The 12,429-nt window shown below is 38.7% G+C and overlaps 1 protein-coding gene across 1 annotated transcript in view; it reads left to right on the top strand.

Moving 5' to 3' along the window:
• satb2 (SATB homeobox 2) overlaps nucleotides 1–11,042 on the top strand; it is a 35,228-nt gene extending 24,186 nt beyond the window's left edge. Inside the window, exons 12-13 of the mRNA XM_077617030.1 lie at nucleotides 8,148–8,348; nucleotides 9,343–11,042. Of these exons, the coding sequence (XP_077473156.1) occupies nucleotides 8,148–8,348; nucleotides 9,343–9,804 (663 nt within the window). The 3' untranslated portion in view covers nucleotides 9,805–11,042. The remainder of the gene's footprint in view (nucleotides 1–8,147; nucleotides 8,349–9,342) is intronic.
• Nucleotides 11,043–12,429: the final 1,387 nt, after the last annotated feature.

The raw sequence follows: 12,429 nt of genomic DNA, 5'->3' as shown, positions 1-12,429 counted from the left end.
TCTAAAAAATGAAAACCAGAGAAATTCTTTGTGTCTCTCATTTCCTGATGATAATAGATCTCCTATCCATTCTAACTGGTAGGGTGACCATTCAAATTGGTTAATAGTGATTACTTACGACTTTTGTTGTGTTTATATTATTAATATTGCTTTAAATGTAAATGTCAATCACTTAATATCTAAGTATGAACACAAATTTTAGAATGGTGACAGCTCGACCATCAATAATAAATAAATCCAACATATCTGAAGGCTTGTGTTTGACAATGAAGAACCCTTTTTTAAAAATAAAAATCAGTAAACATTAATGTTAATGATTAGCTGAGTGGGATGTCTCTTTAATGTTTCTATCATAAGACTGATACCCATCAATCACAAATTCACCCTCAGTTGAGTAAACCTAACTCTATATAAATCTATTTTGCCATAATTTACTTATGTTAATGAGTAAAGACTGATAATCTCTTTTCAAATGTAAAAGATTTAAAAAGAGATTTATTCGAGTGGTCGATAGATACTAGATATCCACATACATGGACCAAAGGCCAACAGTCTTTCACATTCCCAGTGTAAAATTGTTACCCCCTCACCACATTTCATGACTCAGGGAGAAAATGGCGAGCTTTGTATTAACGACTAATGGCGGGACAGGAAGGAAGGAAGCTGCGGTGGCAACGTGACGACATTCCTCCACTCCCCTCGCTCTCATGAAATACTGTTGCTGTTTTAGAACCTCTAAAGCCTCCCCACCCGTGACCACATGTGGTGAAGGGCTGCTAACTTATTAATGGTAAATGATGTGGGTGCCAGTGTATATTTAATCTATTTTTATTTTATTTCCTAATCTAAATATACTGTATCAGGGATGTGCATATATGCCTTCGTGGGAGGTGACCACAAATCCGCCACACATGTATCCCATGTGTTGCGCACACATTGATAGCAGCCAGGTCCTCCTTTGTCTATGGACAATGGGACAGGCACACAATGCTAAATTAAAAATGGATGTACATTAGATACACACTCACACACACTTGTGTGTACATTAGTGTGTCATTTTTGTTTTGTGTCGAGGGCTTTTGGGACTGTGTCTATTAGGGGCACAGGTGAAGGTGTGTTGGTGTGTGCGTGTTTGAATGAACCCCACCCCAGTAGCTTCACATTTCTTCACGAGTGACATGGCCCCCACGCTCGGTGTACAGCTTTTATTCATATGGCGTTTGCAGTTAAGTGCGTCCCACAGCTAATTTGGCACAGCTTGCCCTTATAAATAATTGCTGTATTGTTTTTGCTAAATTGATTTCTGCTGCAAGACAGTGTTTGTGGGTGTGCCTTTTGGTTTATGTAGAGGCAGTTTGGACCCCGGGAGTCCAGGAATGGAACAGAAAAGAAAAAAAAGAAAGAAAAGAAACAATTCCTGGGTACATTGTGCCACTCTGTGTGTGTCTGAGTTTAATAGATGGGATGAAAAATTTCCACACTCACTTTTGTCGTTGATATCAGTGAACTACAAAATGCCATTTCTAGTGTAGTTGTTTGTGAATGAATGAATAATACTGAATAGTGAAAAGTGATTGTTGGGGAATTCCAATCACTTCGTGTTGATTTTAGGTCAATTATGGATACTTTCTTGGATCACTTCTGTTAAGATTTGGGGCATTTTTAGGGCACTTCTTCATTGAGTTAACTTCACTTTATAAACATTTTTTGGGACATTTCCTGTTGATTATGGATAACTTACTCTTGATTTGGGCACATTTACAGCTCACATTTTTTTTGTTAGAAAATAATGTGGCTCCACAAAGGATAGTTTTTGGATCATAGAAATTAATGCAAGCATTTTTGTGGGTGCTAATCAATGACAATGTGAATTGGAGGAATTTTTATGAAAGCGCCTTTGGATTTAATTTTTTTTTGTCAAAAAGTGAGGTTTTTGTGGAAAGTGAAAATTGAACCCTAAATCGCATCAATGTTTAGAATAATTTGGAATTAGAATAGTGTGAATCAGGTGTGAGGTGAAAGGGTTTTAAAGCCAAAAAGGAGCAATATTACAAAATTAGATAATGATTTTCATCTACATCAAATGATTTACATGCTACAAATGCAAACTGTTGTATTGGCTTTTAATGTAATACTGACGGTTTATATGAATGCATATTGAGTTGGATAAATACCAACCTATTATGTAAATTAAAGACCAACCTATTATGTAAATTAACTGACTGACACTAATAAACACAATACTGATTCACCAGTATGACAAATATTGACAATATTCCTTTAGTACAGACACCTACCGTATTTTCTCGATTATAACACGCAGATTTTTGCTATATAATTAATTCCAATAGATGGGGTGCGTGTTATAATCAATAACTAAAATAAATTACAAATTTTTGATCGAAAAATTTTCGGTTTTACGTCATCTCGTAAAGCCGATCGAAAATCGGAAAGCCGAGACCACCACTGCCCCCCTCTAGCCTCGTACTCGTCTCAGTTCACCCTCTCTCAGTTCAGTTTTGGACATTGTACAAGCAACATGGCATCAAAACGAGCAAGTTATACCGCAGCGTTCAAAAGAAAAGTCATCAAAGTGGCAGAGGAATTGGGCAACAGAGAAGCTGGAAGAAAATTCGATATTAGTGAAGCTAACATCCGTGGTTGGAGGAAGAAGAAAGACTCATTATTGAAAGAAAAAGCAACAGCAAAAGCATCAGGACGTGGAAGAAAAGCAATGTTCCCAGAGTTAGAGAAAGAACTTCTTAAAACGATTGCTGAGAGAAGAGCTGCAGGGTGTGCCATCAACACAGTCGAGCTGCGTATCCTCGCCCTGAAAATCATGAAAAAAACCAACAAGGATTCCGGCTTCAAATCGTCTGCATGTTGGTGCTATAAGTTTATGCAACGGCACGACCTATCTGTAAGAAAGAGAACGTCAATTGCCCAAAGGATGCCGGAGGACTACGGGAAATTTTAGGTGCGCACTATATTCGATTACTGCGTTTTTCCAGATGTTTTTGGCCCAAAATTACCTGCGTGTTATTTTCGAGTGCGCGTTAAATTCGAGAAAATACGGTAAATGCATTAGTTTGGCTTTGGCCAACACCAGACACCCTTTTGCCCATGTTGTTGCTGTCAGGTGTCACACCAGACATCTTCAAAAATTCTATTCAAAGGGGGTGTTTTTGTAAACACAAGCTAATTCATCCATTTTCTATTGCACATTTCCTCACTACAGTTGTAGTAGGTGACTTGGAGTCTATTTCAGCTAAAAAACAAATTTTCATACTTTCAGTTACACCGATAGACAATTAGGGTTTTCAAAATAATCTACCATGAATTTTTGAAATATGGCACAAAAACAAACAGACCAAACTACGTAATATTTGGCTAAAATACCTTCATCAGAAGGTTGTTTCAAACCGCGAACTATTGACGTGCGACGCCGAGGTGCTAGCCTGTGCTTTATAGAGATGAATTCTGCATTAATGAAATATAAATGAACATATTTAAATATTCTTTTTTCATTCATTTTCTGGACCGCTTATCCTCACAAGGGTCGCAGGGGGTGCTGGAGACTATCCCAGGCTGACACCCTGAATTGGTGGCCAGTCCATTGCAGGGCACAAGGAGACAGAGAACAATTCCTGCTCCCACTCATACTACCTAGGGGCAATCTAGAATGTTCCTACTCTGCATGTTTTTTGGAATGTGGGAGGAAACCGTAAAACCTGAAGAAAACCCACGCAAGCCCGGGGTGAACATGCAAACTCCTACCTGGGATTGAACCATTAAACTCAAAACTGTGAGGCCGATGCTCTAAACACTCTACTGCTGGGCGACTCAAGAAATAATCTTGATAAATAAATAAAAAGTAACGCAATAATAATAATGATTCAAAATGTCCACCCTTTCTGACAAATGAAGTGCAGCCACAAAAAAAAAATAGATCGATGTTAGTTGTTACAGTTTTAATGTGACTTTAGGAAAAATGATAGAATTCTTTGAATTGTTGTTTCAACTGGATAAAGCTTTTAATTAAACAAGTAGAATTTAGCGGTCTGGTTAGCTTTTGAACCCTTTGGCAGGGTGGAGCTATTTTTTTTTCTCGAGTATGCCACAATTAACGCAGCAGCCATTTGAATTGCAGAAAAAAAAACCTAATAATGGTAGGCCTTTGGATTAAAGGAAAACTGTACTCTCCAAATTCTTGACTCAAAGACTGTCTGGTTTCAGCACGGCATGTGTGGTGTCTTTTCATCTAAGAATCATCACATAGTAATAGAAAAAAGTGCCGTGACTTCATCTATTCCTCATCCACACGCACACATAGGTACCTAAAAGTGAGTAAATGAGCAAACAAAAAAACACACTCACTGATAACAGGATGTCTTAAGTCAAGCACAAAACTAACAGAAAAGTGATTTTTTCTCTTCATTACAAATTTATCTCTGTGTTAATGGTGTCTCTTGTGATCACACGTGTGCTGGTCCCAGCCTCCCATCTCACAGGACTAGGACTCATTAAAAAGGCGATGAATATTTGATGTTTTATAATTCTTTTATCGTTCTTCGTCTTAATTTGCCTCTATTTACGGAAAACTGGACTTTTTCTTTTTAAAGGCGTGCATAGAGAGTTCGTGGTTTAGAAGTAAATACGCAAACAATATAAAGAATTACAATGAATTTTTAAACAAAAATATAAAACAATGTGGCTCAAGGAGTTTAAGATTGTATCATTTTGCTCTAACTCAGCCGATAAGTTTGACAATCACAAGTAAGGTGAAAGGATGAAGCTGATAATGCTCCTCTGTGGGTAAATTTAAGAGATATCGCATCCATATTGACTGTGCTTTTGCAAACTACAAACCATCTTTTAGTGCAAACACATTATTTTTCTCAAAGTAAAATGAACGTTTGCACACGTAACATTTTTGCCGTGTTACGAGCATTTAGCAAGGTGTCAAATATTTAGTTAAACCAAACTTCTCAGAGAACTTCATCATTGATAAAAGGCCTTAAAATCTTTTGGAAATATAAAGGAAACATCTAGTCCCTGAGCTTCACAATTTTCCTTTTTTAAAAGAAATCTCAGACAAAATGGGATTGGGAAGATCATTTCAACTTGATTTCATGTTCATTTTCATGACATCACGTTACAATGTACTCTAGAAAATATGGCTGTCTGCACATCTTTGGAAATTATGATACCGTTTACTTTTCAGATGTGATCAAAAAGAGAATCTAGGATCAACAAGACTCTTTTTGACAAAGGGAGCTCGATTTGCTGACTTTTTTCCTCCTGATTTATAGTTCTTTTTTCCTCTCAATTTTGGAACATGATGAATAAAAAGTGGGAATAAAATAGGAAGTGGCGGATATGCAGAGTTCTGGGCATCATCCATTTTGAGCTGGCTGAGCTTGATAGAGGCCTTTTTCAACTAATCGCTTATGATCCATTAGACGTGAGCAGGGATGGACGATAGAACGAAGGAAAGATTTGAAAGGAATGTCTCGACATCTAAATATGTCACTTTCCGTTAAAGAAGGCGAGTACGGCCAGGGAGGGAAAATATAAACATACCAAATTCCTGTAAGCTGACCATTCCCCCCTGCGATTGAAACTGGAGCCTGCCTTCACCATTATTGAAGTAATACCCTGTCATTATTCAAGAGAGAATGACTATTATCTTTACGTGACTCCTTTAATTTTAATGCGCCGCAGATTTATAGCTGGACATACCAGTGGTGGTGGACCCCGCCCTGCTCTTTAAGTGACACGACCACAACATGCCGCCACCTTCTGACAAACAAGCCAAGTCTCGCAACACTCGATCCCAAAACCGACAGAATAGCAAAAGCGTTCACAGTCCCAGCCTAATTTTACTCCACTAAACAATAATTTTGTGCGACTCTCAAGGTCGCTAGCAAATTCTTCCATACTGCCTCACAGTATAGTAAAAAAAACATTACAATATTTCAAAACAAGTTGTGAGATGATATTTTTGATGGGAATGAAAACGCCGAAAATATCTATGTACTTCTGCTTCTGATGAATTACATTTTTATGGCACAATACTTCAGATTAACTGCATCTTTACGGCACACAATATTTAAGAAACCCCTCTTTTATCCCTTTACAGTGCAATGTAAATCGTGCAATCTAGTTTGACCGATAACGTACATAGCTTGAAATGCAAACAAATATGGCAAAGTAGTGTTTAACTTCAGAAAACAAATGTAACATAAGAGTTTTCAACTAATAGTTTTTACATTTTAGCATCTAACATGAAGGAACACAAAGACGACAAAGAAAATCAAAACCGATGACATTTCTGCCCATTAAGCGGAGTCAAAGACATCATTCATTGATCTGAAGCTTTAGTGCTTAATTCCAACTCCCAACTGTACTACTTTGCTAATTTTTAGATAAAAACCCCAAATGGAATACAAAGCAGATAGAATAGCAATAGAACCAAGACAACACATCTCCCCAACTGGCTGAGTGACTGGCCACACACCCAGCATTACACCGAAGGTGCTCCTAGCTGGAGAGACTTAACAATACCACAATTTTCCATATTTCTTGGACTATTAGTCACACCCGCATATAAGACGCAATAGCCTAAAAATACACAATGTAGAGGAAAAAATATATAAGTTGTACTGTAGGAGGTCAGAATTTTTTTAAAATCAGAAACCAAGAACAAACATACATTAAATTAACTAGTTAAATAGGCATTGATTAACATAACTGTTTTTCCATATAATTATAGCCTAAAAAACAACATATTACAGGCCAGAAAGAAAAAGAAAACATATGTTGCACTTGAGTATTAGTCGTATATAAAAAAAGTGCGACTTATAGTCTGAAAATACGGTAATCATGAGTAGAATTACCCAAACGTGTGCTGTAGATCAGACCAGGGCATTTAAATTTTGATTCAACCAACACTTTAGTAATCTAAACCAGCGGTCCCCAACCTTTTTCTGACTGCGGACCGGTAAAACTCTTTCAATTTTCTCGCGGACCGGCTAATGGGAAGGGCGACAACTTAAGACAAAATTGTGTGGGGGTGGGGTCGTTTCACAAATGATGTCCACGATGACAAAAAAAAGTCCCAAGCATAATACCAATTATTTATTATTATTAAAACAACTTTTCTCATTTCAGGTAGGAGGGCGATATCGAAAACCTTAATATTTATTACGCTGACACACCAGGTGTCTCACGGATCGGTACCGGTCCACAGATCGGTGGTTGGGGACCACTGATCTAAACTAGTACTATAATGATAAAACCGGGTTGTGGAGTGAAGCGGAGGAATAGACCCAAAATGCAGGGAAGAAGGTAGACACGAGGGAATGAGAAAAACAGGTGTTCTTTAATAATAAAAACTCTAATAACTAAACTGGGGAAAAGTAACAAGGAAACTGCTATGGCAAAGAAACCAAATTCACGGAGCGAAACATGGCGGCACGAGGAAGACTAGACTGGGATGACACAAGCAAAACTGGGCAGCAGACAGGAACTGACGATTCGACATGAGGCTGACAAAGACGAAGAGTTTAAATAGACAAACAGGGGTTGACGAGACAATTAGAGTATCCTACAAATGCATTGTTTAGTTGCTCCAAAATCCGATGTATTTCAAGTTACTAACAATTTATGATGCCGTGCTCTCCTTTCTTAATCTCTTTAAATAGATTAAATTAATCACAATTCCAACCCATTCCTCTCACACATTCCCTGCCTTAAATGGGTGTCTTTTAATAATCACTCTAAGATACACTTTGAATCACTCACTATGAATAAGTTAAAATTGTAATAATTGAGAGACATGTAAAGTTGGTGTTTGACTAGAACTGTTCGCCTGCATCACATTAGGTCAAAGGTACAATGGATAAATAGTAGTTAGACTGTCAGTTCGTCATGCAGGTTAATAGTGCGTGACAAACTATGGACTGTGATGGTGGACTCATTTCACCCCGAAAGCCTTGAATACTGTGTGCTTCAAAGACAAGCTAAAACAGCTCAGGGTGAAAATATGCCCAAACATTTGAAATGAAGCCTATTTGAGGCACTCACTTAAGTAATTTTATCCAGGCTGTAGTCTTGATCAGGGGTCATCGCGCCCCATTAATTAGATTTTTTGCCTTTCTCGGCAGGCGCTCCACAGACCACCTCCAACCCAGATGAAGGAGCACCGTTCACCCCCCATACGAGAGGAGCTTTTATCAGCCCCTGTTAACGAGGAGGACACACAGACTGTGGTAACGGCCGCTGGAAGTGCACAGAGCAACACTGCTAGCTCTGGCAGCAGCAAGAAGCCCAGATTGCGCACAAAGGTATAGACTACATGGGCCTTTTAGTGTAACAAATTCAAATTAAAATATCAGCCTTGATACCTGCATAATGTGTATCTCATGCTATTATTGCATCCAGAGACGTGCAGGCAACACACTTTCGGAATGTGCTATCCACCATACAATCCTTTCGATTGATATAGTATCTCAGAAATACCACGTGCGATGATTTTTCTCTAGATTTTCCCTTCAAAGTAACACATTTGTACTCCTTATTAAAAACATGAATATGGGGGTGAAAAATGTGAATCGGGGACGTCTTATACGAGAGAAATCGTAAAATTCTACGATTTTAAGGCAATTTTAAGGGTATGGCTTATACGCGGCGGGGGTCTATATGCGAGAAAATACAGTATTTATCTTACTGGCTGGTATTGTTGGCGCTAGATGTCCAATCCATTTGGACTGAGAAGGCAAAATGAACGAAACGTCTAGTGTCATCAATAGCACAGAAATGAGTGTTCAGTCACTCCTCTCGGTTTAAGTGAATTGGATAGATATTGTTCTCATTATAAGAATTTAGGTTACTTACAATTCATTTCCTTTACTGTTTGGGCTATCTCAAAGCCATTCCGTGTACATTTTGAATTATTTGACTTTAGGCTCTTTCCGGCACACTTACTGTTCATCGGTCACTTTCTGTAATTTTGTGGAATTTTGAGGTTGCCTCCTATTGATTTTGTGTCACATTCTGATGGCTTTGGTCCATTTTTGGGTCACTTATTTGTTAAATGTGAACCAAGTGCAGTAGTCCACAAATCTGTGGTTAGACAAACGTTTGACACCCTCTTAAAAAAGGAGTGGTGGTGTCAGAAGCATAAGTCTACACTATTGCACAATGGTATAGCCAATAAAGGCATCATGATTATCCCTGCAAAATGGTCTAAACCACACCATAATTTGGGAATCCTAAAAAGCTATCATTCTATGAATGCTACTGTGGCCGGGCTGAATATTTTCTACCAATCCATTTTAGATCTCTCTGGAGGCCCTGGGCATTCTGCAGAGCTTCATCCAGGATGTTGGCCTGTATCCAGACCAAGAAGCCATCCACACCTTGTCGGCACAGCTAGACCTGCCCAAGCACACCATCATCAAGTTCTTTCAGAACCAGCGCTATCACGTCAAACATCACGGCCGCCTCAAAGAGCTTAGCGAGGGAGCCACAGCCAGCGGGGGTGTGGATGTCAGCGAATATCACGAGGAAGAGTTGCTCTCAGGCTCCGAGGATCCAGAGTCCAGTGAGGATGGGGCAGAGGAAATCTACCAGTCTGAGGCAAGTGCTGCTGGGAGCACAGGAGGGCTCCAGCCTCAGGTTTCTTCCAACAACTTGGCTCAGGAGGAGGGCAAGGACAAGGGTCTCTCCCGACCAGGTGGTCCTCTGGCCGCAGGAAGCGCCTCATCTAGTCCAAGAGAGCAGCCTGACTACCAGAGGTAGAGACAATAAAAACACACAAAAAAACGGCAAGAGGACAAGCGATTGAAATGACAATTAAACTTATAGTTTCTTGATAAATGGAGTATGATAAAAGTGTACAGTTGAAGTAAGTACATGAGCCATAAACCACTGGCCAAAAATGATTCAGGATGACAATCGTGGACTGACTAATTACTTTGGCCCCAAGACGCAATTGGTGGGCCCAGTGTAAATGTGAAACATCTCAATAGTGGAAATAAAGCTGTTGATATAGTCGACATACTCAAGAACAACTCAAGTGCTTCTAAAAATGGGTTGGCAGGGTAGGATCAGCTCAGGCCAAAGACCGTTGGCGTCATCTCTTTCTTGAGTCTGAGCAGCACAGTGACGGAAGACCCTTAAGGAGAGACTTTAACAGACTGGGACTTCTCGTCACCTCGTAAAACCTCAGGATGGACGCTTGTGTTGCTATTGCTTTTCCTTGACAGGAAGACCAGACAAAACTCCCTTACCCTTAAGAATAAGTACACATTCAATCTAGCACTTATAACTATTTTATGAATGCGGTGTACCCCTGCCCAGCCCACCTGACCTACCCAGCGCCATTTCACCTTGTTAATCTCACTAACTGCGAGCTGTACAAAGAAACCTTAAGAGGACACTGCAGACAGTTTGGTAAGGGGGCCATAGTCAAATGATGAGCGCAAGAAGGACGCTCAACTTCACACCTCAAAGCTTTCTCGGTCACCATTATCACATGTGGCAGGGAGAAGGCCCCAAAAAATGAAAAGAGGTTATCGTGCGAAGATTCAGCAGGCAAGCAATCGCTCACTTTAGAAGCGGTAGTCTATCCCTTCCTTCAACCACCTCCCCTATCCAACTCTTTTTCCCCCTCTCTAATTGATGCCCATGATCTTGTGTCTAACCACACCTTCCTGCACTTAAATCTCACCAACCCTATTTATTGCTATCTTTATCTATGATTATTATTATTGTTATTATTGTTGTTTTTATGGTTCGGATTGCTAAGTGCTACTTCATTTTTTTTGTCTCTGGCTTTAAACAAGGGCAGTTATTTTGATAAGAAGCCACACAGGGTTGAAAAGGGGAGGGAATATTTTAAAAAGAAGCAGTTACTGATTGATATTTGAGAGGGAAAAATAAAATCCCTGATTAAAAGAAAAGAAAAGAAAAATAGCCATTTCTATGTTATTTAGTTGTTTGCAGGGAAAACGTCCAGAAGAGAATAAAAAATAAATAAAAAATTAATAAAAAAAACGGGGGTTTGTGCTTTACTTTCCTGCAGTTAATGACAATCTACTTTTCCGAGCTATTCAAATTCTGGTCTGTAATGTTTGTAAATACCCAATGTGGGATAAGTTGTTATCAGTTTATGTTTGTTTTCATTTTTCAGAATGACTTTTAAGTGTTTGAGCCAGTATGGAGCAGCAGAGGAGAGTTTCTCTTTTTTATGTCAACTCTGTGAAATCAGTTTGTTGCATTGTGCCAGCTAAATCCGATCTTTTTTAAAAAAAAAAAAGAGTATTTAAGAAGTGAAGTGTTTAGTGTTTATTGTCCGGTGCCGTGGTGTACACATATGTTCAAAACATTATATGAGAATGGATCGTTTCTCATGACCGTACACTACATCAGACGATCTGCCTTCTAATTATCACGTTAACATGGATAAGATATTGTTGTTCTTTTCTGTAAGACAGGAATCAGGGTTGAATACAGTTCCGATGAAATTGTTCATTTCAATGTTCATTCAGTGTTGAAGTGAATAAAATTTGTGAATTCAAGTGTCTTTTTTTTATACTATAAACCTATTATTTTCATCAATTTGGATCCAACATTTTAGAACTTCATAGTCATCCAAATATATTGATGGTTATGAACACAATTCAAGATTTTTCTGCTTTTAAACCATAGTTAAATAAACTTCTCACAGGGAGGTTAACTCAATGGCTAACTGCAATTTGAACTGAAAAGCCATTGCCAGCCCTCCCAATTCAAATGGAATTAATTAATAGGAGGGATTTAACAATAGAAAAACATCTGTGTTTAGCTTCTTATAACAATGAGCACAAACAATGCATGCATTTGCACACTGATTCTGGTTAGAATGTTACCATATGTCACAAAAGACGAAGATAAAAAAAGACAAAATTGTTAAGGACCGTAAAGTTTTATGAGTTACTTGCAATTTCACAGTGCCCTTAAAACAGCATTACCACAAATAGAAACGATGAAGGTGACCTTAGAATGTCATGGCCTAGGACAGGGGGTTCAAACTTTTCTCCACCAACATCTACATTTCAAGGAATTAATCTTCCACGATCTATCTTTTTTACAGGCCACCGACAAAGCTCAGCAATTATCTATGTTGATATACCTCGCATTAGACAACATGTATGGGAGCGATAGGGAATGGAAGTGAAAATCCACTCTTGAGTCATGCTAAACCTTAATGCACACATGCCAAATTCATAACAGCCTAGCTCAGGGGTCGGGAGCCTTTTTGACAGAGAGAGCCTTAAACAATTCAAATTTTCAAATGTTATTCATGGAAAGCCATACTTAAAATAAAAAAAAAACCGTATATGAAAATGTGTGCATCTTTTAGTCATTTCACCACTTTTAAAG

The sequence above is a fragment of the Stigmatopora argus genome, chromosome 13, assembly GCF_051989625.1.
Source record: "Stigmatopora argus isolate UIUO_Sarg chromosome 13, RoL_Sarg_1.0, whole genome shotgun sequence".
Taxonomy (NCBI): Eukaryota; Metazoa; Chordata; class Actinopteri; order Syngnathiformes; family Syngnathidae; genus Stigmatopora; species Stigmatopora argus.
This window is presented reverse-complemented; position numbering and strand designations above follow the sequence as displayed.